Raw genomic sequence first — 23,205 nt, 5'->3', positions numbered from 1 at the left:
ATATACATCTTTATATTAATAGATGAAGCAAAAACTTTGTACCCCTTTTTACGAAAATTGCGCGGACGGAGGAGTATGAAATTTCCCACACTTATAGAGAATATAGAGGAGGAGTGCAGATTGTTAACATTTTTTTAAATTATGCATAAAATCAATTATATAAAAATAAATCAATAAATACATTACACACACTACCGTGTATTTAACAAACACGCATGCATACTATTTGTTTATTGTCAAACTTTTCTTATTGCTTATACTCTGTGGTCAAATTGAGATTGAGAAATATTGTTTATCTTTATTGATATTTGTCGAAAGTGTAGTCTTGGCGAAATCTTTGATTATAGAAGTATAATAAATAGTATTTGACAATAGAATCATCATAGTGTACACTTAAAACAACTTAACACTTAACACAACTTAAAATTTCAAATCGTAAATTTTGGTTTTATGTTTATTAATTTCATCATTACTATCTAATACTCTATAGTCATATTTAATTAATAGTAACTAATAGTAAATACTATCCTATTCAAGAATATATAGTGCAAATACAAAAATCATGCCCTCAATTATGAACAGCCATTAGTCGTATAAACTCACACTGTTCCGTATAAACTATAAAATAATACTAAAAATAAGAGGCATGCCTTTGAAAAAGCTTAATTAATTTAAAAAATTTAACTGTTTAAATAATATTTGTAATATAAATGTTTTACTCAAATAGCTAATGAATGAAGCAAACAAAATACACGAATTTAATATATCATCGAAGATCGTTCCAAGATTTATAAATACACTCGATCCACGAGTGGAATGATAGTAAAAACTAGACGTTACCTTTCTTAGTAACAGCGGCCGTTGTTATACTCCTGTTCGATGGTGCGAGTATGTAATGTGCGCTAGGAGACTGTGGGGTCGCGGACGAAGTTGCCACGCCGGTCTGTTGGGAAAACATGCATTAACCACGAAACCTTGCTTGGAGGGTTTTGCAAAGACCTTGGTAGGGGACAGCTAAAGAATGTGGATACAGGTTTTTATGACTATGCAACTTTGTGCTTATTTTATCAAAACTTGATATTCAATTAACAGCGGATTAGGTAAGTGCAATAGTAATTGGGAAAACATGCATTAGCCACAAAACCGCAGAAGCTTGACTGGGGACAAATAGAGAATGTGGAAATAGGTTTTTGTGACTATGCAACTTTGTGCTTATTTTATCAAAATTTGGTATTAAATTAAGAGCGGATTAGGCAAGTGCAACAGTTATTGGGAAAAAATACATTAGCCACAAAACCGCAGGGGCTTGGTTGGGAACATATAGAGAATGTGGATATAGGTTTTTATGACTATGCAAATATGCATATTTCTCAAAGATATTTCTCCCTGTCGACCTGCGAGAGGAAAACGAGTATGTATAAACGTTGACAAAAAGTATTGATGGTACATACAAATTTGAACTTTAAGCTTACCAGCGGCTGGGTGCTGTCAGTGGATATAGTTGACGTTGTTATAGGACTAGTAGCGCATTGTGGTGAGGCTACACTTGTTGGCGATGTTATAGAGTGAGAGGAGTTACCTGACAATAATAATAAAAATTGTACAATAAAGCTGTTTTCAGGATTAATGTGAAATATGGTACAAGAATAAATTTGATAATGTGTACTTGGCACAAAGCAGACTTCCATCAACAAACTGAAAATGTCTTAATTTCGAAACGCACTAGAAAAAAATTGATACAGCTAATTGATTTCTATAGGAATTAATCATTGAAAAGCTTGCAGTACTGCTTTAGAATTAAGAAACGTGGTGGCTAGGAAGCTATGATGTTGGTTAGAATAGTTTTAGAAAATATCAGAATCGTAATTGAATGTATTGCTAAAGAAAAATCTTATTAACGTAATTTTAATGAAGACTTACCTGAAGGTAATATTACAGAATTTCTGACAGACGAATAAGGTGGTGGCGCTGGAGTGGACGCCGGTTTGGCAGTGTTAACAGTATTGAAACCCAGTCCACCTCCAGAACGTAAATGTGGATTCCCATATGTTGCTGCGTATCTTATATCAACACCATGTATGCCACCATTAGGCACGCGGCTTACTAAAACAATTAACTTCAGTAAATAAGTAGTAACTAAAATCCTACATCGCTGTGTATTTCCGATTTCGATCTTCACGAGTTCATGATTAGATTGAGAAACCTGTACTAAATAAAGCTTAATATGTCAATTTAATTGCTAGCTGTTTTTGTTAAATGCTTCTGTAGAACTGTAGTAGGAGCCTACTAAATATAAGAGCCTATTTACAATTAAAACAATTTTTACAATTTATTTTCGCGTTATTTTTGTTATGTTAGTACTAAGTAATTTTTAAGTTTTAATGCTTTATATTAAGTTTCCACGGCTGATCAAGGTGCTATTCGCCAATATTTAAAAATATTAGGGTATATGAATTATATGAAACCAATAAATGTAAAATTAAACTGTAAAACTAATTTTAATGATATCTAAGACTCGCCAAAAGAGTAAAACTAGTTTTAATTATGTCTTAAATTCACGTAACATCCTAAAAATTATTTTACAGTGCATCCGCAGAGATAAAACGCCATAATTTAAGAAAACGTAACAAGTAATTCTTTCAGACAGATCAAAATATTTCAACCACGAGCCACTGGCGAGAATTTCTTTCGGATAATTTCTAATGTAAATTGTATTGAAGCAGAATTCTGTTGAGTATTTTACAAAAGCATTTCCGTTGATTTTTCTCTTAAAAGCTTCTAAAGTATTAGGATGGAGGAAAATATAAAAGCTGTCTTTTATGACAAAAAGTTTACATTTACTGCTTTAGTGCTTCTTTTGTTGAGGATCCAGAGCTTTTCATGGCTGTTGTTGAATATAGGCATCGTGATTTTTGTGTTTCTAGATTCATTAGATAAAAGCTGTATGTTCTTAATTTTTTTTAACCGACTCCAAGAAAGGAAAGGTTCTATATTTAGTTATATGGAATTTTTTTGTCCATTTACATCGATTTATAAATTATAGATGTATTAATTTCCAATATATTTATTTCCTTATAAGTTTTTCATAATTATACAATTATTTTAGCAATTTATGAAGAATGGCTTAAGAACTGTGACTGAAGATTTCATTGCGTATTGTTTTAAAGAAAAAGAAAAATTGTCATTATCATCTACGTGACATAGAGTACAGAAAAATCCAATACCCTTATCAACTGGTTTGAATTTGTTTTGTAATTATGGACTAGCTTTTTGTCATCGACACATTTTTTCCGCTTCTATAAGAAAAACAATTTGATAACAGCACAAAAGAAAAAAAAGGTAATAACATCAAGACTTAGAACCTTGAGGTGACAGTGATCATGATCCAATTTAGAACCCTTGGGGAATACTAATAATGAAATCAGTAATTTTTATGCGTAAACATCAAAATACTTTCAAGTATTACCAGACGTGTCCATGAAGTAAAGCTAGCGGGATTGCTATTCAAAATTCAGAACAAAAGCCTCCTGAAATACTCTCTTTGAGACAAAAATAGATTTACCCTCTGCTGTAGGAAGGCCCAGGTTATTCAATGCGCTGCTGCTGTCTTGCCGTTTTGTTGAACGCTGCAACGAGTTATTTTGGGATCCGTTCCCTACGTTGTATTGAACCGTCGATGGCGTATCGACACTTCTAGGTAAACTTCCGTTTATAGACCTAAAGTGAAATACACGTATTAACTGAACATTAAAAAGGTTATTGTGATAGTGTTGTGGAAAATTTAGATTTATATATAAAATATTAACGAATTGAAAACAATAAAATTAATTTATATTCAAAAACATGTATATTTCGACGATATTATAAACTCAGCGTAGAGTACCTACTTATTTACCTTCAATGTTGTTTCGAAATTAAAATTGTTTTGTCATAAATGTGGTTTTAGGTCGTATTACTTTTATGAGATTAAAGAAAGACACAAAACCTTCGTTCTATGTTTAACGATTATCGCATTACAGATTCATAAATTTGGTTCTTATATCTGTTACATTAAAGGTGTTTAACATACCTGTTAGGGGTGAGTTTATCGCTGGCCAAAGTCGGCGACTGCACCCTCAACGAACCAGGCGTGTAATCATGTCCATAATGAACATACGTCTGATAGCCGTTGTTAAAGCCATTGACCTAATAACAACATGCACTGTTATTTTTAATAAGGAGCTTGATAATTTTGTTGATTTACAAGACAGGACGGAAGTTTACAATATGTATTGTCATGTTGTTAATAATGTGACACTAATAATGTTGATTGATAGGTACTAAATACTACTGATACTAAGGATAGTTGCTTTTGCTGAAATTATAATTCCAAATATGTACTAGTTAGTATTCTAGTTAGTACTAGCGTCCTTCACATTTCTGCCGGAAAGTTATCTGTCATGCGTTATAACCTAAAAGGTAAGATGCCCGTAGAATTTAGCCTATATTGGCTTTGTATCGGTACTTACTTAACATCAAATAGGCTCATATTTTATGTATCGATAAAAACGCGCCTATAAAATAACCAGTAACCAAGATTAATAGGTTTACTCGCTCAAATTATTTCGAGACATACCTACTACAATTGCTGACTTACATCTGACCTAGTCTTAGGTGAGTGCCGAGCCACTTAACAACCAATCTTTGGCGCAATAAAAACAAATTCACGTAACGAAACCTACAAAAGTAATCGTTCTAATACGTATTTTACAGCCCGATTGAATAATACAGATAAGGTTCGCAACCATTCATTAGTTGTTACTGTAAATATTTCGAGCACTCGTTAATATCGGGTAGCTAATCATAGGGCTTACGCCGAAATTGCTTACGATACTTGATAGGGCGTTGTAATTCCTCAGAGGATTTGCTTTTTATTCGATCAATCGAATATTTAAGCGCTTGGTTTAATTGTGTACTGTTAAAATGTAGGCATAAAAATAATTTTGTGGGATCAGTAAAACGGTCTTGTTTGGATTGAAAACAGAAATATGGAATACTGCAAACATAAGTCTTGGCGAAAACGATAAGTAATGCAAAGATAGGTATATAGGCTATTGCTATATAGGTTGAGAGAAAACCATAGAGATCTCAGACCGTAAATAACTAAATATTACCTTCACCTTCAGAAAGGTGGAACAATGAATTTTATTAAATTTAAATCTTCTGTTTCGGCGTATGACTACGTTGCTACAGAAGTAGGTAGGGTTGAGGAGTGCAGTTGCAAAATATGTTATACGAATATTAATGCAAATAAAAAAATGGCGGAGCTATAATTTTACAACAAAAACTTGTCGTTCTAATTATTTGTACAGCAATCTGGGACTTATTAATTCAAATTTGAAATCTCTAATCGCATCCATGATTATTTGACACGTTAAAATCCTAGCTCCCGTCAAATCGTAATTGATAAAAAAATAAATAATCGATAAATAAATTAATATATTGTAAAAATAATTGCTATTGAAGGCATAAATTGGTGCTTACCTTGTAACAATCAGCGTAAGCAGGATCTGTGTAATCGTTACTATATCTGTACGGCTGATAGTTATTCTGGTTCATAGATGCTAAAGGAACAGAACCGGCCAATGGAATGCCGCTGCCTAATTTGGCATTAGAACACAAGGTACTATCTGAGCCGGTGTTGGAATAATCCTGCAAAGGAAGGACGCGTCAGTTTTTGTTTCTGCTCATGATAATTTTGCCCAGGAAATGCAATTAAAATATGTAAAGGCTGTTATTAACTGAATAACTGTACATAAACAGGTTTATTATCATCAGCTTGGATTTTTTTGTGATTCTTATGAAGCACACTTATTGATTAAAATTTAATCAATTTCCTACTCACAATTTCACAGCTACCGTTGGCCTGTCTTAGTTCAAGCTTCAGGTCGCTAATGTTTGAGTTCCTGTCGTTATCCTTGAAAAGCTCTTGGGCCGTGACAGTCACATCTGGCTTCTCGGCGACTTGACTCTGCTTTCCCCTTTTTTGCTTTCTTTGGCAAATTATTATCAGCATAGTTAGGCAAACCACGGCAATCGTGCAAGTGGTTACGCTGAAAATTATCACCAGCAGTGGAAGGGCCTCTGAAAATGGTATTTCAGTTAAGTTCTTGCTTAAGTGCCCTAAATTTATTGGGTGGGTAGGTGAGGCGTTAAGGTAAGGTTTCTATGTTTCAGAGATAAATTAGTCTAGATTGTATTATAGCCTTGACACACGCAAATTAATGTCGGTACTTCTAGGTGAATGTAATTTAACCAAACGATCTTCTTACGCGAGTACGGAAAGCACAAAACCAAATTAAAGGCGAACAGATTTTCACCAAATTGAAAAGTTACGTGTAGAATATAATTTGGTAAATTTCTGGAATTGATATATTGCGAACTGACTAAAATAAAGTGTGGTCCGTTAAATAAAATATTAACTTTTTAAAACGATCCAATTGAGAGAATTTTCTTTTTGAAGTTATACTTCTTTAGGCGCGTTGTGAAAAATTGATGATAGTGAAATTTGACGATGCGCGCGCACCGTGACACAAAATTAACAGAATGAAGTTGCCCACTAAATCGCTCATTACAATACGACCGACGTAACTTGGCGAGTCTGAATATAGCCGCAGGTGAACTTGTACACTCGTAAAAAAAGTGTTATTAGCATTCATTTTTTTAGTAATATAAATGACAAAATTCTTATTTAATATAATTCATACGAAATATTATTAAATTATTAACGTTCAATATTTATTATTAATTATTTAATATTTATTAAAAAAAAATATATATATATAAAAATAAGGTATAACTTCTTACGCGCGTACATAAGTACACGTACCCTTTTTTTAAATCGCTCTAATAACATCAAATCAAAATTGAGTTTTATTCATAGTCAAATGCTGCTGTCGCTTAACTAGACTACCGAAATCCGACTGACAGAAGATACTAACGTGACGACCGTGAAGTTAAAATGGCGATACATTTACGATAATGTCTGGCCGTTGTCGTAATGGTCGGCCCACGTCCCTAATTCTGTACGAATATTCTTCGTTGAATTAAGTAATTGCGTTAACTTTGTAAATGGATGGGCTTTAATAAATAGTAGGTATCTTGCGGACGTCCATGTTTTTTTTTTGTGTTACAACAGTAATTGATTTGGGATTAATGGCCCGATTTCAAGTCCAGAAATTAAAATAAGATAATGAATAAAAATAAATTCAAAATAAATAAATAAATAGATCAATCGATTTGGATTCCAATGCCAAAGGCACTGATACAATATAATTTTATTACATGTGTTTTTAACGCATGTATGTATGTATGTGTGTATGTTTATATATATGGATTGGTACACCGCGAGTAATTCGTTTCCAAATGATTCTTGTCCACCTGATGCTTGTCTGACAGAGATCGCTGTTAGCGATAAGACCGCTAATTGTACTTTTTTGGATTTAATGTTTCGCATTACAGTTTTTTTTGGTGTACAATAAAGAATACTCTCTCTCTCTGTGTAGTTGATTTTCCAGCAACAATAATTTTACATAATCTAAATTTAGTTTCAAGTAGTCCACGGATATTTATTCGTAAAGAGATTAATTAAATGTTTATATTATTATATGGCGGTATAACCATACACACCCGTCAGGACAACCTATACGGAAGAGGCGTCAGTAACCTGGGGGATCAAATACCCCCTAAAACGCTGGTGCAGAAGGCAACCGGAAACTACTGCTCTAAATTTCCCACGAGAGTAATGAGCAGGTTGTATCCGACTGATGCATGACCACGACCACTCTGTCACGAGTGTACGAATAGGAGGAGAAGAAGAATATTATTACGAAATCTCTACAGAGTTACATTAATTTTGATTCGGAATCGGTCCTTTCAAATAAATCTCCGAGAGAGTAGCATTTCTCAGAGGCCTACAATAAAATATCTGAGCTAAGACGTGAGATCGTATTTGGGCTGCTGCTTCGAACTAAAATCGAACAATAGGTTTGGAAACTAAAGGAAAAAGCTCAGAATTCCTTGAAATATATCCAGTGGAATTCTTTATTGGAAAAAATCTTTTTTTTTTCTTTCCATTCAATGAAACCTTACGACGGTTTATTGTATGTTTAATTTATTTTATGGCTGTGCGAATAGAAATATCGTTGTTTGATTTATCGCGTTTTTTTTTTGTTTGTTACTAAATAAAAGAGGTTTTTCTCCGGGACGTGTGTGTTTTCCGATTTTATGTTACAAGTTTTTTTAGCGCTACGTATTTCTCTTTGGGTTTCAACATCAAAGATCAGTAGTTTAGCCAAATGTTTGATAGGCACAGCGATGTTTTAGTAACTAGCAACTAGTATTATTAAGGATTATTACATCACAGCTCTATATAGTGTAGTAATTGGGTTAATCGTGAGCCCACAAGGGAGGTTCTATAATACTGTTTATTTACACCTTCCGGTTTGAGAAGTCTGATAACTGTTATATTTACTTTACGATTGAGCCTTCCATCTTAAGGCTTTAGACCGCCGAGTTCACAGCCCACCTGGTGTTAAGTGGTTACTGGAGCTCATAGACATCCACAACGTAAATGCGCCACCCACCTTGAGACATGAGTTCTAAAGTCTCAGTATAGTTACAACGGCTGCCCCACCCTTCAAACCGAAACGCATTACTGCTTCACGGCAGAAATAGGCAGGGTGGTGATACCTACCCGTGCGGACTCACAAGAGGTCCTACCACCAGTAATTACGCAAATTATAATTTTTGCAGGTTTCATTTTTAAAAGACGGGAATTAAGTAGGTAATGATAACTCGGTCAAAGACAAAAAGTTGAAGACTGAACAAATTATTAACTTCAACACTTAATTTTAAATCTAATGAAACTAGCGTACGTTCAAAGTCGGACCGAAAGCTCATCAATCGGAAAGTACTCCTGAAAATTTTACGATCCTCGAAAAGAAAAGTCGTAAATGGTTCAACGTAAAATAAGCCATAAAGCTTTTCTCGGAAGACTAATGACGGGCCCCATCATGACTTAATGGCGTTAGATCATCATTAGAATTTTTAGTTAATGAATTTAGGCAACAAAAAGCTGAGGAGTGCACGTTTGGGATGGTATGGACATGTGATGAGACGAAATGAAAATGAGGTTGTTAAGAGAGTGTTAACTATGAATGTGGAAGGATTTAGAGGAAGAGGTAGACCTAAGAAGAAATGGATGGATTGTGTGAAAGACGATATGGGTAGGAGGGGAGTGAGCGAAGAAATGGTATATGATAGAAGAGTATGGAAGGAGAAAACATGTTGCGCCGACCCCAGGTGACTGGGAGAAGGGCAGGATAATGAATGAATTTAGGCAACAAAAAATTCGGTTTAATAAATGAGTTAAGAATAGGTCATTGTCACTTGAGACGACTGATTCTGAATTATCTTACCGTGCTGTAGCATATCCGTTGTGGCCTAAAGGATAAGACGTCCGGTGTATTCGTACGTAGCGATGCACCGGTGTTCGAATCAAAATTATAATTTGCGTAATCACTGGTGGTAGGACCTCTTGTGAGTCCGCACGGGTATGTACCACCGCCCTGCCTATTTCTGCCGCGAAGCAGTAATGCGTTTCGGTTTGAAGGGTAGGGCAGCCGTTGTAACTATACTGAGATCTTAGAACTTATATCTCAAGGTGGGTGGCGCATTTACGTTGTAAATGTCTATGGGCTCCAGTAACCACTTAACACCAGATGGGCTGTGAGCTCGTCCATCCATCTAAGCAATAAAAAATAAAAAAATCTTAATTTGTAATTAATCCCATAATAAATGTACCGTTTATTTTGGAGTACATTATTTATTTATTTAACATTTATAATTATTTTCGTAAACTGTTTAATAAGAGGTAGATGTAAATAAACAGCTTTTAAACTTAATTTTTTTGAGTGCAATAAAATTTTTAAATCGTGAAACATTGCTGTGCCAAAATAAGGTTGAGAATCGGTTAAATTTTTATTACATTAGCCTTGATATTATGTAGAGTAGCTTCAGTCTACAGATCTTGTAACTATGACAACGCAGACAGGATAATAAAGGATTAACTCAACAATGGACGTCTTCGTGTTCGCTAGAACCTAAATTTCAATATATTCTTAAACGGCCATCAACCAAATCTATATAAAATAAATAAAATTGGAGTGTCTGTTTGTAATAATAAAATAACCACTTTTTACTAAACGTGTAAGTATGTATACACAGTACATAAACAAACAAAAAAACATTTTTTTTTATATTTTGTCTGTCTGTGTGTTCCGGCTAATCTTTGGAACGGTTGGACCGTTTTTGACGGGACTTTCACTGATAGGTAGTTAATGATATAAGTAGTAACTTAGGCAAATTTGGTTAGTCAAGAGATCAATAATAAATTACAGTTCCGGAAGCGAAGCGAGGGCGAGTTGCTAGTATACAATAAAACCCTTCAAGTTTTAACAGATTATCATCATATTATTGCTTACCTTTAGCAGTCACGGTAATCTCCAAATAGTCATTGCCATAGTCATTAGACACGTTACATTTGTACACGCCGAAGTGCTTGTATTGGCTCTCTCGAATTATTAGCGTAGAGTTAACTATGCCTCCTGATTGTAGATCTTCGAGGAATGCGTAGTCCTAAACAAAATACAAAATGTAATTCCATTATAAGATGCAGAGCTGCGAAGTGTAGCAGGTATTGGCGTGGATGAGGGTTATTTGCATATCTTTCTTGTGGTAAACATTTCAATACTATGATACAAGTTCTGGAATGTTCTTTTCGAAATTGGCCCAATATCGTTGGCCGAAACACGCTGTAAATAAAACATGTCCATCATTGACTTACATTTAATTACTTGTTCTAGCCATTCTTTGATAGTTGAATGTATACTTAGGTATATTCTTTTTATCTATACTAATATTATAAAGAGGAAAGATTTGTTTGTTTGTTTCTATTGAATAGGCTCCGGAACTACTGAACCGATTTAAAAAAATCTTTCACTGCGGGAAAGCTACGCTATCCCCGGGTGACATAGGCTATATTTATTATATTTTCAAAAAAATTAGGGATCCTTACTGAAACTCCAATAATGTAACCCAATGTGTAAAAAAATTACCTAAAATTCTTTACATCACGTGCGCTACATCCCAAGCGAAGCCGGAGCGGGCCGCTAGTTGTTAATAATGAAGTATTTCAGCTACATCCGTCCATTACATGTATCTTACCTGATCATGCAACGAATCTATTTCTCTTCCGTTAAAAGTCCAGATAATACTGTCTATCCTCGGCACGGCGAAGGCTGCACACTCAATGTTCACTGTGTCCCCCTGGGTACCGAATTGTGTCTGATTCGATATTATCTTCGGAGGACCTGTGACAAACGTTCGATTTAAGTATATTTTACTTCGTACGACTTTCTATTACGAGTGGATATTTCCTTTACAACACATCAGTGGAGCGGTTGCACTTCTGACACAAAACTTTGATATGACTTTGACTTTTCTAATAGAACTATGAGTGGCAATTTTCCATCAAGCTTATCGCAAGATCGTGTGCCATCAAAAACCTATAAAACACCTTTAGATGTTATTTAAAATATCAATCCAATAGGATATTAGCTATAAGCTTTCCTTTTAACTTTAAAACCAACTATGTGTAGCTTTATCAGATTCAAGTGTGCTAGAATCATTTGTCTGTCACTTCTCACAGACTCTTATTGAATCGTAATTTCAAAAGCCTCGAACCCTAATTGTTTTAAGCTATGTCTTATTATTACATGGTCTATTATATCGGCTTAAGAACAGTACGAAGCAACTTTTGTAGAGTAAGGTATACTTTAAAAGCCAATTATAAGCTAAGGGACGGATCGATGTCAAAATGACATATTCCCGGTCTCCCGTGTTCCGTTTTTCTCTTGTATTTTTTTACGCACTTGTAAATGTAATTGTAAGCTTTCTAAGAAATGAAAATAAAATGATTCACGGTAATTAGAAAAAAAACAACATGCAAAATTCCATTCTTGGGTTCTTTTGAGGATGGTACCTTTTTTTGAAACAGCTGATGGTGATAACATGACTTGAAAAAATATATTTGGATGTCATTTAAGTTAAAGTAAATTCGTTAAATTTGCTGAGCCAATTGAAAATACGATATGAATAAAAATCAAAATATTCTGCTTTGTAGATAATACACAAAGGCAGCTTTGACTAAAAAAACAAAAATAATTCTTTATTTTTTTGGTCGCGATGAATATAAAATTCCTTGAATTATGTTTTCGTAATTGTCATTTTATTAAAAGCTTCAACCGATAGCTGTTTACGATCTCGTGTGAAACAGCAGTTTTTCAAATGACGCAAATTAAATGTTTCATAGAATGGGAAATTTCTAGGTAATGATACATTATTTTAAAAAGCTACTTTGTATATCTTCAAACGAGTGGGTGTTTAGTAGAAAATTAAGGAGTAGAAAAATTCTTTGAAATTCGTCGCAAATGATTCCACTGTTTGTCTTTAAGTAACTGACTATTTAGATACGGAATAAAAGAAAAGAAAAAATCGATTGAAAATAGTTTTCTAAAAAGTTTCATTGCCATTTTCACCGTTAGGATTTTATTTTTTTATTGCTTAGATGGGTGGACGAGCTCACAGCCCACCTGGTGTTAAGTGGTTACTGGAGCCCATAGACATCTACAACGTAAATGCGCCACCCACCTCGAGATATAAGTTCTAAGGTCTCAGTATAGTTACAACGGCTGCGCCACCCTTCGAACCGAAACTCATTACTGCTTCACGGCGGAAATAGGCGGGGTGGTGGTACCTACCCGTGCGGACTCCCAAGAGGTCCTACCACCAGTGATTACGCAAATTATAATTTTGCGGGTTTGATTTTTATTACACGATGTTATTCCTTCACCGTGGAAGTCAATCGTGAACATTAAAATTTGTTGAGTACGTATTTCATTAGAAAAATTGGTACCCGCCTGCGGGAATCGAACACCGGTGCATCGCTACGCTACCGGACGTCTTATCCTTTAGGCCACGACGACTTTATTGATCTTGATTGATCTTTGCATTATGTATATATAGTAAGTCTTAAATCTAGAGGCAAATTCTAGTTTAATTTAAATCAAAACCACCCCTGCTCACGAACTATGAACAATAAGCTTATTGTAATAAAAATCTAAGTCACATAATTTGAGAAAATTTATAATTTTTACTTTTAAGATTCGCGAAAACTGGATATTATGATCATGACAAAAGGTTAGTTATTGATGCATAGAGTAATTATGTTCACTTGTTTAGATACCATTATATTTTGTCTATATTTTTTTTTATTTTTTTTATTGCCTTTGTAGGCAGACGAGCATACGGCCCACCTGATGATGAGTGGTCACCGTCGCTCATGGACGTCAGCAATGCCAGGGGCAGAGCCAAGCCGCTGCCTACCATAAAGTACTCTCCGCAAGCCTCGTTTGAAGAAGGACATGTCATAGCGCTCGGAAAACACCGCGGAGGGGAGTATTTCTGTCGCTTAGTATGTATAGGTATAATGCGCGTTAGTTTGCGGCATGAATTTTAGTCGAAAAATTTAGATTTTTACTTATAACTATATCGTAACTACATTAGTGAATGGTTATTAAATAGTGCGCTATAGAATAAAAATAAAGGCGTGTAACAATACATTTATTAAATAAAAAAAACTAGTAATATTTCCACAGCATCTTTTAATTTTAGTGGTGACATGCGTTATCATGTTTGCGAGTTCTTATGACCTAGTGGCCTTGTAGCTATACTGAGACCTTAGAACTCATATCTCAATGTGAGCGGAGGCATTTACGTTGTAGGTGTCTATGGGTGCCAGTAACCACTTAACACCAGGTGGGCTGTGAGCTCGTCCATCCATCTAAGCAATAAAAAATAAATAACAATAATACATATATCCGTCGTTATTAATAATTACAATAAACGCGTAGGATGTGTGGCCGCCCTACATATATCGAAACAGAAATAGTTACCTTTAATGAACACCGACGCCTCTGCTTCTATTTCAGGGAATCCGTCCACGCTGGCTTTACAAAGATACCTCCCTGATGTGTGGGTATCCACTGTGAGAGTTAAATTAGGGGTGCGTCCCACGCGCTATTAAAAAAAGAATTTATTATAAATAACGAGTATTACTTGTTTTTATAATAACTATTATAAATGGGCTCAAATTATTATTATCGAGCACTATGACATGTCCTTCTTCAAACGAGGCATATGTAGAGTACTCAACGGTAGGCAGCGGCTTGGTTCTATCCCTGGCATTGCTGAAGTCCATGGGCGAAGGTAAGCACTCACATCAGGTGGGCCGTATGCTCATCCGCCTACAAGGGCAATAAAAAATAATTACCGACGGTCATCTAGCCCCAATTTAGAATTGCCTGTGTTATGGGTGCCAGAGACGGATAAACTACTATATATATATGTTTAAATATATACATATACATATATGTATGTATATGTATATGTATGTATATGTATATGTATGTATATATATACATATATGTATATATATAGTTAATAAGCAATCAGACAAAGAGCTAATAAACCTGTTCATCACACGAATGTTTGCCAGATGTGGGAATCGAACCCACGACCCTTGGCGCAGCAGTCAGGGCCGATAACTACTGGACCACACAGTCAGTCCACCGCCATGTCTCGTTTGTATTAAATTGCGTATTTACCACACAAAATGGTAAACAGTATCAACAGTAATAAAATTCGAAAAATTCTACCATCCCCTAAACACCGTATTCCAAGTAAGCCTTTTTAACACCATTACAGGACAAAAGGGGTGTCTAAAAGCTCCGATAAGCGTCTAATTACGAGCTTTCAATAGCTCATTCTACTTCGCCCCGAATTGAATTCTAATACAGGTCACGTTGGATCGATAACCCCTATAAATTAAACTTAAAGTGGGCTCCAAATTGAAAGCTACAATTTTGGAGTTGACGACACCTTCAGATGACCTATAAGCCATGTTAGAATAATATGTTAAGAAATTTTATGATAAACAAGAGCGCGTCCCTTGTTTTCAAGCTTCAATAACTTAGCTTAGTACATTATTTATTTATTTATTTATACTTTATGCACAAAACAAAACTTGTACACAGGCGGACTTAATGCCATGGGCATTATCTTCCAGTCGACCATAGGGTGGTGCAGAGATATTTTAATTAGTCTAGTAATTAATAGTAAAATCACTTCAGTGGTTGGATGGAAACCAAATGCTGATCCCTGATCACTGTGATAAATAGTTGTGTATGAAGAATGTGTCACAAGCTCTCGCCTTAAGAATTGTATTAGCGGAGGTCTTAAATTAGTACAAACTTACAATAGTCTGGTCTTCTTCATGATGGAGCCATCGTATCTCTGGATTCGGGTAGCTATCCACATCGCAACTCAAGGTTACGCTAGTGCCAACTTCGGCTTCGACGTCCTTGGGGAGATGGCGAAAGGATGGCGCATCTGTGAAAAATCGAAGTTATATTAATTAGCTCTGAAAAAAACTTATGTTTTTTATATAATTTAAATATAATTGGTTTTTTGTCCATTGCTTTTAAGTAGAAATTATAGGGTGTCCACCTGGTATCAAATGGCTACTGGAACCAATAGACATTAATAGCATAGCTGGTGACACCCACATTCAGACATGAGTTCATCATAGTAGGTTCCATGTCAGGCCAATTCATCAAACTATTTTCACTTAAAACATCTAATTATTTACTAAACCTATGTGAATGATTGAAACAGTCTACTAAATAAGTATTGAAAGCAGTAATGGCTTCTCATTATCAAATGATTAGAAACCAGTATTAGGTTTGCGTTCTTAAAGTGTTCGGGAAAAGCTGTCGATACTGTAAGTATTAATTTATGGTAGGGACGAATCATCGAGTTCCATTGGTAACACCCAAAAACGAGTTAGAAAGAGGGTACACAGATTTATCTGCTTCTAACACCCTACTACCAGTTTTCGGGTCTACCTATAATTAGGGCGCTTCCAACTACGAAAATCGTGGTAAGAGTCCGTTAAGTAACAGTGTTTGTAGTAACTTGACTAAGCTCTCCGTAAGTCGAGTGATTCGAGTTAGACAAATACACTTACAAGTAATCTCCAAGGTCTCCTCTTCCTCAGTCTTTCCGACGTCGTTGTAAACAACGCATTTCACTATTGCGTCGTGGTACTTTCTTGATATGTTGTAGATTTTCTGCAATAAGTATCTCGGTTTAATGCAGTATTTACTGTTTCGGTAATTTGGCGTTCATTACGAAGTTGTTAAAGACGGTATGTTGTTTGAAAGGATGGCGGGAGGGCGTCGAAAAGAACACCAATAATTTAGGTCTTTTAGGTTGGGGAAGGAAAGCCACTGGACCAGGCTTAGACCCACCTGCGACCATTCCGTCTCAGAGGATGATGATGATATGGTTTGACCAAGCTCGCGGTCGACTGTTCATTGGTTATTGAAACTTCTAGACCCTGAATGCCTAACACGAGATATGAGTTCGAAGTTTCCACTTATATAATCCCTTATCCACTAAGTTCACTGGAACGCATGACGGGTGCGACAGAAATGGTCAAGATGACATATCAACTGTCAATATCAAACGTGTCATGCGTCACCAGTTTATAGGGAACGGCAGAAATAAGATTTTTCTCCGAGCAGGTGTTCGCTTGGTAAAGCGACGATCCCAATGTTGTTCGAAATTTGAATATTTATGCGAGATTATCTTATAAATGACGTTACGGAATTCAGGTATTTGCGGAATTTCTTCTCATCTATGATAACTATACTATCATCTACAACTACGACTCTACACTATAACTCTAACAATAATATTTTAATAGCTTTCGACTTCACACATTATGATGTATAGATTAGATGCCTAATAGTATTAAATTTCATAAATTTAGTCTGTATTTCATTATCATCATCATCATCATCAGCCCACGTAAGTTCACTGCTGGACACAGATTTCATTTCATTTACCTTAATATATTTCTCAGTGTCACATCTCAAAGCTTGCACGACTGAGTTAAACGTTACGTTACTATGTTAAAATTGTTTGGGAAGTTAAATTTGGAGTTTGATTACGACGACTCTCTTCTGAAACTGTGGAACTGTTAACCGCACGATCTTCAGGATATTGGAAAAATGTAAAGTGCACGCGAAGCCAAACCTTAAAGTAGTTTGCAAAGTTGTTCAAACTAAATTTATTTCAATTTATAAATTTCTATGCACAATTTCACAGTCAGAACCGGCTGAATAATATTCTAAAACCGTGAATCTATTTCGATTCGGATACTTCAAAAGCACTCACCAATTCAGTAGTGTTTCCATTTATAGATTCCTCATTTATATACCATTTGTAAGTTAGATTCGTTGGATTGGCGTCTGCTTTGCAGCCTGTCGAAATAAGCTTAGATATATTTAGATGTAAAGCTTGGAGATTTTTACTTTGAGTAATTTGGATATTCAATTTATTGCTTACAGCGTACGAGATAAAAAAAATAAACACTCGTAGCCACCTTTAACACCTTAATTCCGATATTGAAGCCACGTTAGTCTAGTAATTGAAGTAGACAGAAAAATTCTTAGCATTCCATGACCTTACTGATCGATCCAGATTCGGACTTGCTTCAAGCGTAGACAAAAAGATTAAACTTGGCTGCTACGGCATTGACTCGAGTCTATTAACTTTATAATTATTCTATTCTTATTTACAATTATTTAATGTGTATTAAGCAATATTAACTTACCTATTGTTACATCATCCCCTTCGGGAATTCTCCCATTGACTCTTGATTTTATGTAAATCTTCACTTTAGGAGCGTATTTCACCTGAGAACAACAAACCCGATCATTTCGTGTACAAATTTTAATTGAACCAACTCCGAAATTCAATTAACAATTGAATTAATTCAATGTTTTACAAACAATCGCTGAATTTTCAATCTATTTATATCGTTGAGTCTCCCTATTGTCCCAGCAACGTTTTAAAGTACCATGAGTATTACAAACTTTTATTCTGACCTGGTGGCTTTCGACTTTTTATAGATAGCTATACCCGTCCGTTTCGCTTGGCATTTAAAATTAACATTATTATTTCTCACCCCCACAAATATTCTCATCATTAACGCCCCCGCAACTGGCGTAGGGAGTCCAATACTCATATAAATATTAGCCTATCCATTAAGACACGTATTTTCTACATGGATACCAAGTTTCAAGTCAATCGGATGCATGGTTCAGTAGCTATAACGGAGCATCCGTAAAAACCACTGTAGATTTATATATTAGTATAGATAATAATAATATGTTGTGATATCGAGATATGTTGATAAATCCAGATTAAGGTATCCCTAACGTAAGTATGTACATCTCTATCCATTAACATCTACATCTTAAATTTGTCTATAATGAAGGGCAGGTCACTATCAAATTAGTTATACTAGTAGGCAGCGACTCAGGACACTTTTACAAATACACTAAGGAAATCATAAATTACATCTCAATTATAGGCAGAAACCCAAAACGCGAATAATTCTCGACATTATAAAATTGAAATGAACCCAGTTTTACTTAATTAACAAGGTACTGCATAGGTGCAGTGAATTACAGATAAGGTAATTAGATAAAATATGAGAGGATTTTATTAAGTTACTAGCTGAACCGGCAGACTTCGTAGTGCCTCAATCGATAAATAAAAGATCTAAACGTTTGTATAAAATAAATTTAAAACAAACAAAAATAATCCGTCCGACGGGGGACACATCAAAGGATGAACAAAATTATAATTTTTATTTAATTCCGAGAATTTTTATATTTATCTACCTTTTAAACCTTCTCTGGACTTCCACAAATAAATCAAGACCAAAATTAGCCAAATCAGTCCAGCCGTTCCCGAGTTTTAGCGAGACTAACGAACAGCAATTCATTTTTATATATATAGAAAGAAGATGGTTAAGTTATTTTGGTTCAATTCTATGGCTAAGTACCAAATAAACACCAAGATGACTTATATTCAAACGAGCACCATAACTTATATAAAAAAAAAACGATCGTACAAGTCTAGCCATAAAAATAACACATAACTGCCTCAGGGGGGGAAACGAAAAAAACGCAATAAATAAAAACAGGAAATGGTGAGCAGTATACCAACGGAATAATGAATGGGATAGTTTCATTTTATTTATTTATGCTTTTACATCGGTATGTACGTTTTTAATGGTCTCAAGTGTTTGGGGAAATTTTATGGGGTCGCTCGTAAACTCGTGTTTTGCGTATTTTGGATAGCAAGAGCCAATGGTGATGTACTGGTGGGTTTACGCTTATCATAATCAAGAATAAGATGTGGGATATTCCTTTCATAAGCGTACATAATTGAAATGTTTTTAGTACTAATCTCGAACCCATATTCCTCTATTCAAGAAACGCAAACCGTTTTTTTTTTTTTATTGCCCTTGTAGGCAGACGAGCATACGGCCCACCTGATGGTGAGTGGTTACCGTTGCCCATGGACTTCAGCAATGCCAGGGGCAGAGCCAAGCCGCTGCCTACCGCTTAATACTCTCCACAAGCCTCGTTTGAAGAAGTTGCATTGCCATTACAATATAATTTTAGAACATTAATAAACGAAATAAAATTTTGCTGCTGGTAGGACCTCTTGTGAGTTCGCGCGGGTAGGTACCACCACCCCGCCTATTTCTGCCGTGAAGCAGTAATGCGTTTCGGTCTGAAGGGTAGGGCAGCCGTTGTAACTATACTGAGATCTTAGAACTTATATATCAAGGTGGGTGGCGCATTTACGTTGTAGATGTCTATGGGCTCCAGTAACCACTTAACACCAGGTGGGCTGTGAGCTCGTCCATCCCTCCAAGCAATAAAAAAGAATGAAGAAGTTAAATACGTATAAAAAAGACATCTTATTAACTCAAAGAGTTTCATAAGAGCGCATACGGTATATTTTGAGGGTTTATCAAAGCATACATAGATTCAAAGTTAAAGCATACAATAATAGACAAGCCACGAATCCAAAACGAACATTCACCGATCCACACGACCACAGAAATATGGTCACTTATTAAGTTCACGAATAGCAAGTGTCCCAATACTATAGCGATATCGTTGGCCATCTGATCATAAAAAGTAATTGGGTTGGTCGTAAAAAGGGTTTTTATTTTATGACCGAAAGAAAAAAAATACATGATAAACAAACTGCTCTCGTCATAACGGTGCAGATGTATAGTTACTAGATATGATTTTTTGGTGGCTCGGAGGGCTTTCTAGTTTCACTAGAGCAGGTGCGCAGACTCGAAGGCTCTGTCGCTAAGAGGAAAGATTGCGTATAATAAATATAAATATTTACTAACAATCACGCCACGTTAACTGGTCCCGCGGTAAGTTCGTAAAGAACTTGTGTTACAGGTACCAGATAACGGAAATAAATGTAAGATTTTTATTATACACACACACATATTTAATATACATCCATAACCCTGGAAGAGACATTTTATATTTATCATACAAATATCTTCCCTTGGCGGGATTCGAACCCGCGACCCCCTTGCGTAGTGACCATGTCACTTACCACTACACCAGACGGCCGTTATAACTACCTGAATCTGCTACCGAAATAGCAATCCGTTGAGAAAATTCGGCGAGGCGATATGCGAAATCTAATTTTATTTAAGTGCTTTCAAAAACATCTTTCTTTTTTTTTATTGCCTTTGTAGGCAGACGAGCATACGGCCCACCTGATGGTGAGTGGTTACCGTCGCCCATGGACTTCAGCAATGCCAAGGGCAGAGCCAAGCCGCTGCCTACCAAACTGTCAACTGACGAATAACATAGAGCGAAATCATTTAGTAAACAAATAATTATCTACCTAGAATTTAGTACCCCAAGTACCTACGTGAAAAAGCACGTCACAGCTTTTCTCGGCTCCGATAATTTTCTACGATTCCAGATATTCTCATTTTCTCTGGACAAACAATAACACTAAACAATAAACGTTCGCACCATAACAAAATACGGGGCGAGTATATTAATATTAATGCCGCATCTAGAAGCTCTGAGTTCGTTGACGGAATAGTAATTTCCTTTAACCGAGACTCTTTGTAGGACAATAATTTTTATAACGGAAGATCGAACGTTGAGTATTTATTTATGTTTTTATTGGATTTTTGGACCAATTGTTGGCAGTGGTTGGTCCATCACTGATATGGTGTCTTATCTTATGTTGGAAGTGTCTTTAAAGAGGACGTTTGTTTGAATTATCATTTTTATTACTGAGAATCTGCTATATCCCATTTTGACCAGGGCTGGCCCGAATTTATGCAATCTTTAATGACAGCAGTATGTTAATTAGTACGTACATGAATCCTTCTAGAGCTCAATACATTATTAGACATGTCATTGGTAGAGAGTAGTATCTTTACGTATTTGTTAACCTAATTTTTACCTTAACTCCCAACTTGTGTACTGATGAGATCAGAGGATCTTGAGAGTCTGGGCGAATGATCCACCGGACATTTCGGCTCTCAAAGATATTGTGTGCCATTAAAAACTAAATATGCTTTTCTTATTGCTTAAATGGGTGGACGAGCTCACGGCCCACCTGGTGTTAAATGGTTACCGGAGCCCATAGGCACCTACAAGGTAAATGCCGCCACTCACCTCGAGATATGAGTTCTAAGGTGGCAGCTTTTACGGTACTATTTAAAGTACTAATTTTACCATCGCAAATTTACTTCCATGAAACTATTTTATAATGAAACATCGACCTCCACTGAATACCTGAAAATGAGTGGCGTCCGTGTCTATGTGCTTTAGTTACGAAAGCGCAACAGAGCAGTGAGCTCGTCTGAGGATATTGGCAACCAAAAAAATCTGGAGAGCAAATACCTTTTTAAAGTATCGCAGGCTTTTTGATCAGCGTAGCTAGATTGCAATTGAGTAGTCGAATATCCAAGATAGCTAATTTTAATCTTACCCAATGGTTATTAGTCTTCTACTAATTGTTCTTCTACTAATTAGTCTTCTACTAATTGCTGTGATTCTATCTACAGGTATGTATCTCGTTCCAGGATCGCGTTATATCATACCTCTCTCCTCTCCAAATATTCGAATATTTATATTAACCATGTACTTGTGGACCCGACAGCGAATATTTATATTTGGCTTACATTACGGGCTCACACGGGAAATAGTAGGTCAGCCAGTTTTGTACCGGAAAACGTTTAGGTAAATCATGATATTTGCGTTTTGTGTATAAGTGTCGTACGTGAAACTAGTTTAAGTGGTCTAGATACGACCTGTTCTAATAACTATGCTCTAGTTACAACCTGAAGTTTTCTTTGAATTAATGATATCAGATATAGAGAGTTTCTATGAATAATTAAAAAAATCCGGTGATCTTGTGTGGCCACATTGGTAGGTACTTCCACTCCGCTTATTTCTGTCGCAAAGCAATAGTGTGTGTCGATTTGATAGGTGGGGCAGCCGTTGTACAATATAACTGAGACACAGAACTCATGCTTTTTTTATGTTTGAAGGATTAGGTACTGTGCTTTTCCAGTTTCAACAGGACTTGCTAACAGCTGCTCGAGCGCCTCCGAAGGAAACCTAACAGCTCAAGAGCAGCTGCATCGCGAATGAATTTACTACCGGATCTGAACCGCGACACGCTGAGAAGATTTACTAGTGATAGGACGTCTTGTGAGTCCGCGCGGGTAGGTACCACCACCCTGCCTATTTCTGCCGTGAAGCAGAAATGCGTTTCGGTTTGAAGGGTGGGGCAGCAGTTATAACTACACTTGAGACCTTAGAACTTAAATCTCAAGGTGGGTGACGCATTTAGGTTGTAGATGTCTATAGGCTCCAGTAACCACTTAACACCAGGTGGGCTGTGAGCTCTTCCACCCATTTAAGCAATAAAAAAAGGATCCGGCAGGAAATTCATTTTTTTTTTATATATAGGCAGGGCGGTGGTACCTACCCGCGCGGACTCACAACAGGTCCTACCACCAGTAATTACGCAAATTATAATTTTGCGAGTTTCACTTTTATTACACGATGGTTGATGGATGATTATTCCTTCACCGTGGAGGTTAATCGTGAACAT

The 23,205-nt window shown here is 35.9% G+C and overlaps 1 protein-coding gene across 1 annotated transcript in view; it reads right to left on the bottom strand.

Annotated features, from left to right (window-relative positions):
* Positions 1 to 23,205, bottom strand: part of LOC101739776 (irregular chiasm C-roughest protein) — a 109,489-nt gene that overhangs the window by 4,680 nt on the left and 81,604 nt on the right. The window contains exons 8-21 of the mRNA XM_004924864.5: positions 17,840 to 17,921; positions 17,401 to 17,486; positions 16,187 to 16,289; positions 15,416 to 15,549; positions 14,055 to 14,178; positions 11,266 to 11,411; positions 10,524 to 10,677; positions 5,885 to 6,123; positions 5,524 to 5,691; positions 4,070 to 4,185; positions 3,563 to 3,717; positions 1,921 to 2,103; positions 1,473 to 1,579; positions 841 to 943 (exon numbers count right to left, since the gene is read on the bottom strand). Of these exons, the coding sequence (XP_004924921.1) occupies positions 841 to 943; positions 1,473 to 1,579; positions 1,921 to 2,103; positions 3,563 to 3,717; positions 4,070 to 4,185; positions 5,524 to 5,691; positions 5,885 to 6,123; positions 10,524 to 10,677; positions 11,266 to 11,411; positions 14,055 to 14,178; positions 15,416 to 15,549; positions 16,187 to 16,289; positions 17,401 to 17,486; positions 17,840 to 17,921 (1,900 nt within the window). The remainder of the gene's footprint in view (positions 1 to 840; positions 944 to 1,472; positions 1,580 to 1,920; positions 2,104 to 3,562; positions 3,718 to 4,069; positions 4,186 to 5,523; positions 5,692 to 5,884; positions 6,124 to 10,523; positions 10,678 to 11,265; positions 11,412 to 14,054; positions 14,179 to 15,415; positions 15,550 to 16,186; positions 16,290 to 17,400; positions 17,487 to 17,839; positions 17,922 to 23,205) is intronic.

Source organism: Bombyx mori, chromosome 24 (assembly GCF_030269925.1).
Source record: "Bombyx mori chromosome 24, ASM3026992v2".
Classification (NCBI taxonomy): Eukaryota; Metazoa; Arthropoda; class Insecta; order Lepidoptera; family Bombycidae; genus Bombyx; species Bombyx mori.
The sequence above is the reverse complement of the archived record's forward strand: the minus strand, read 5'-3'. Positions and strand labels throughout refer to the sequence as shown.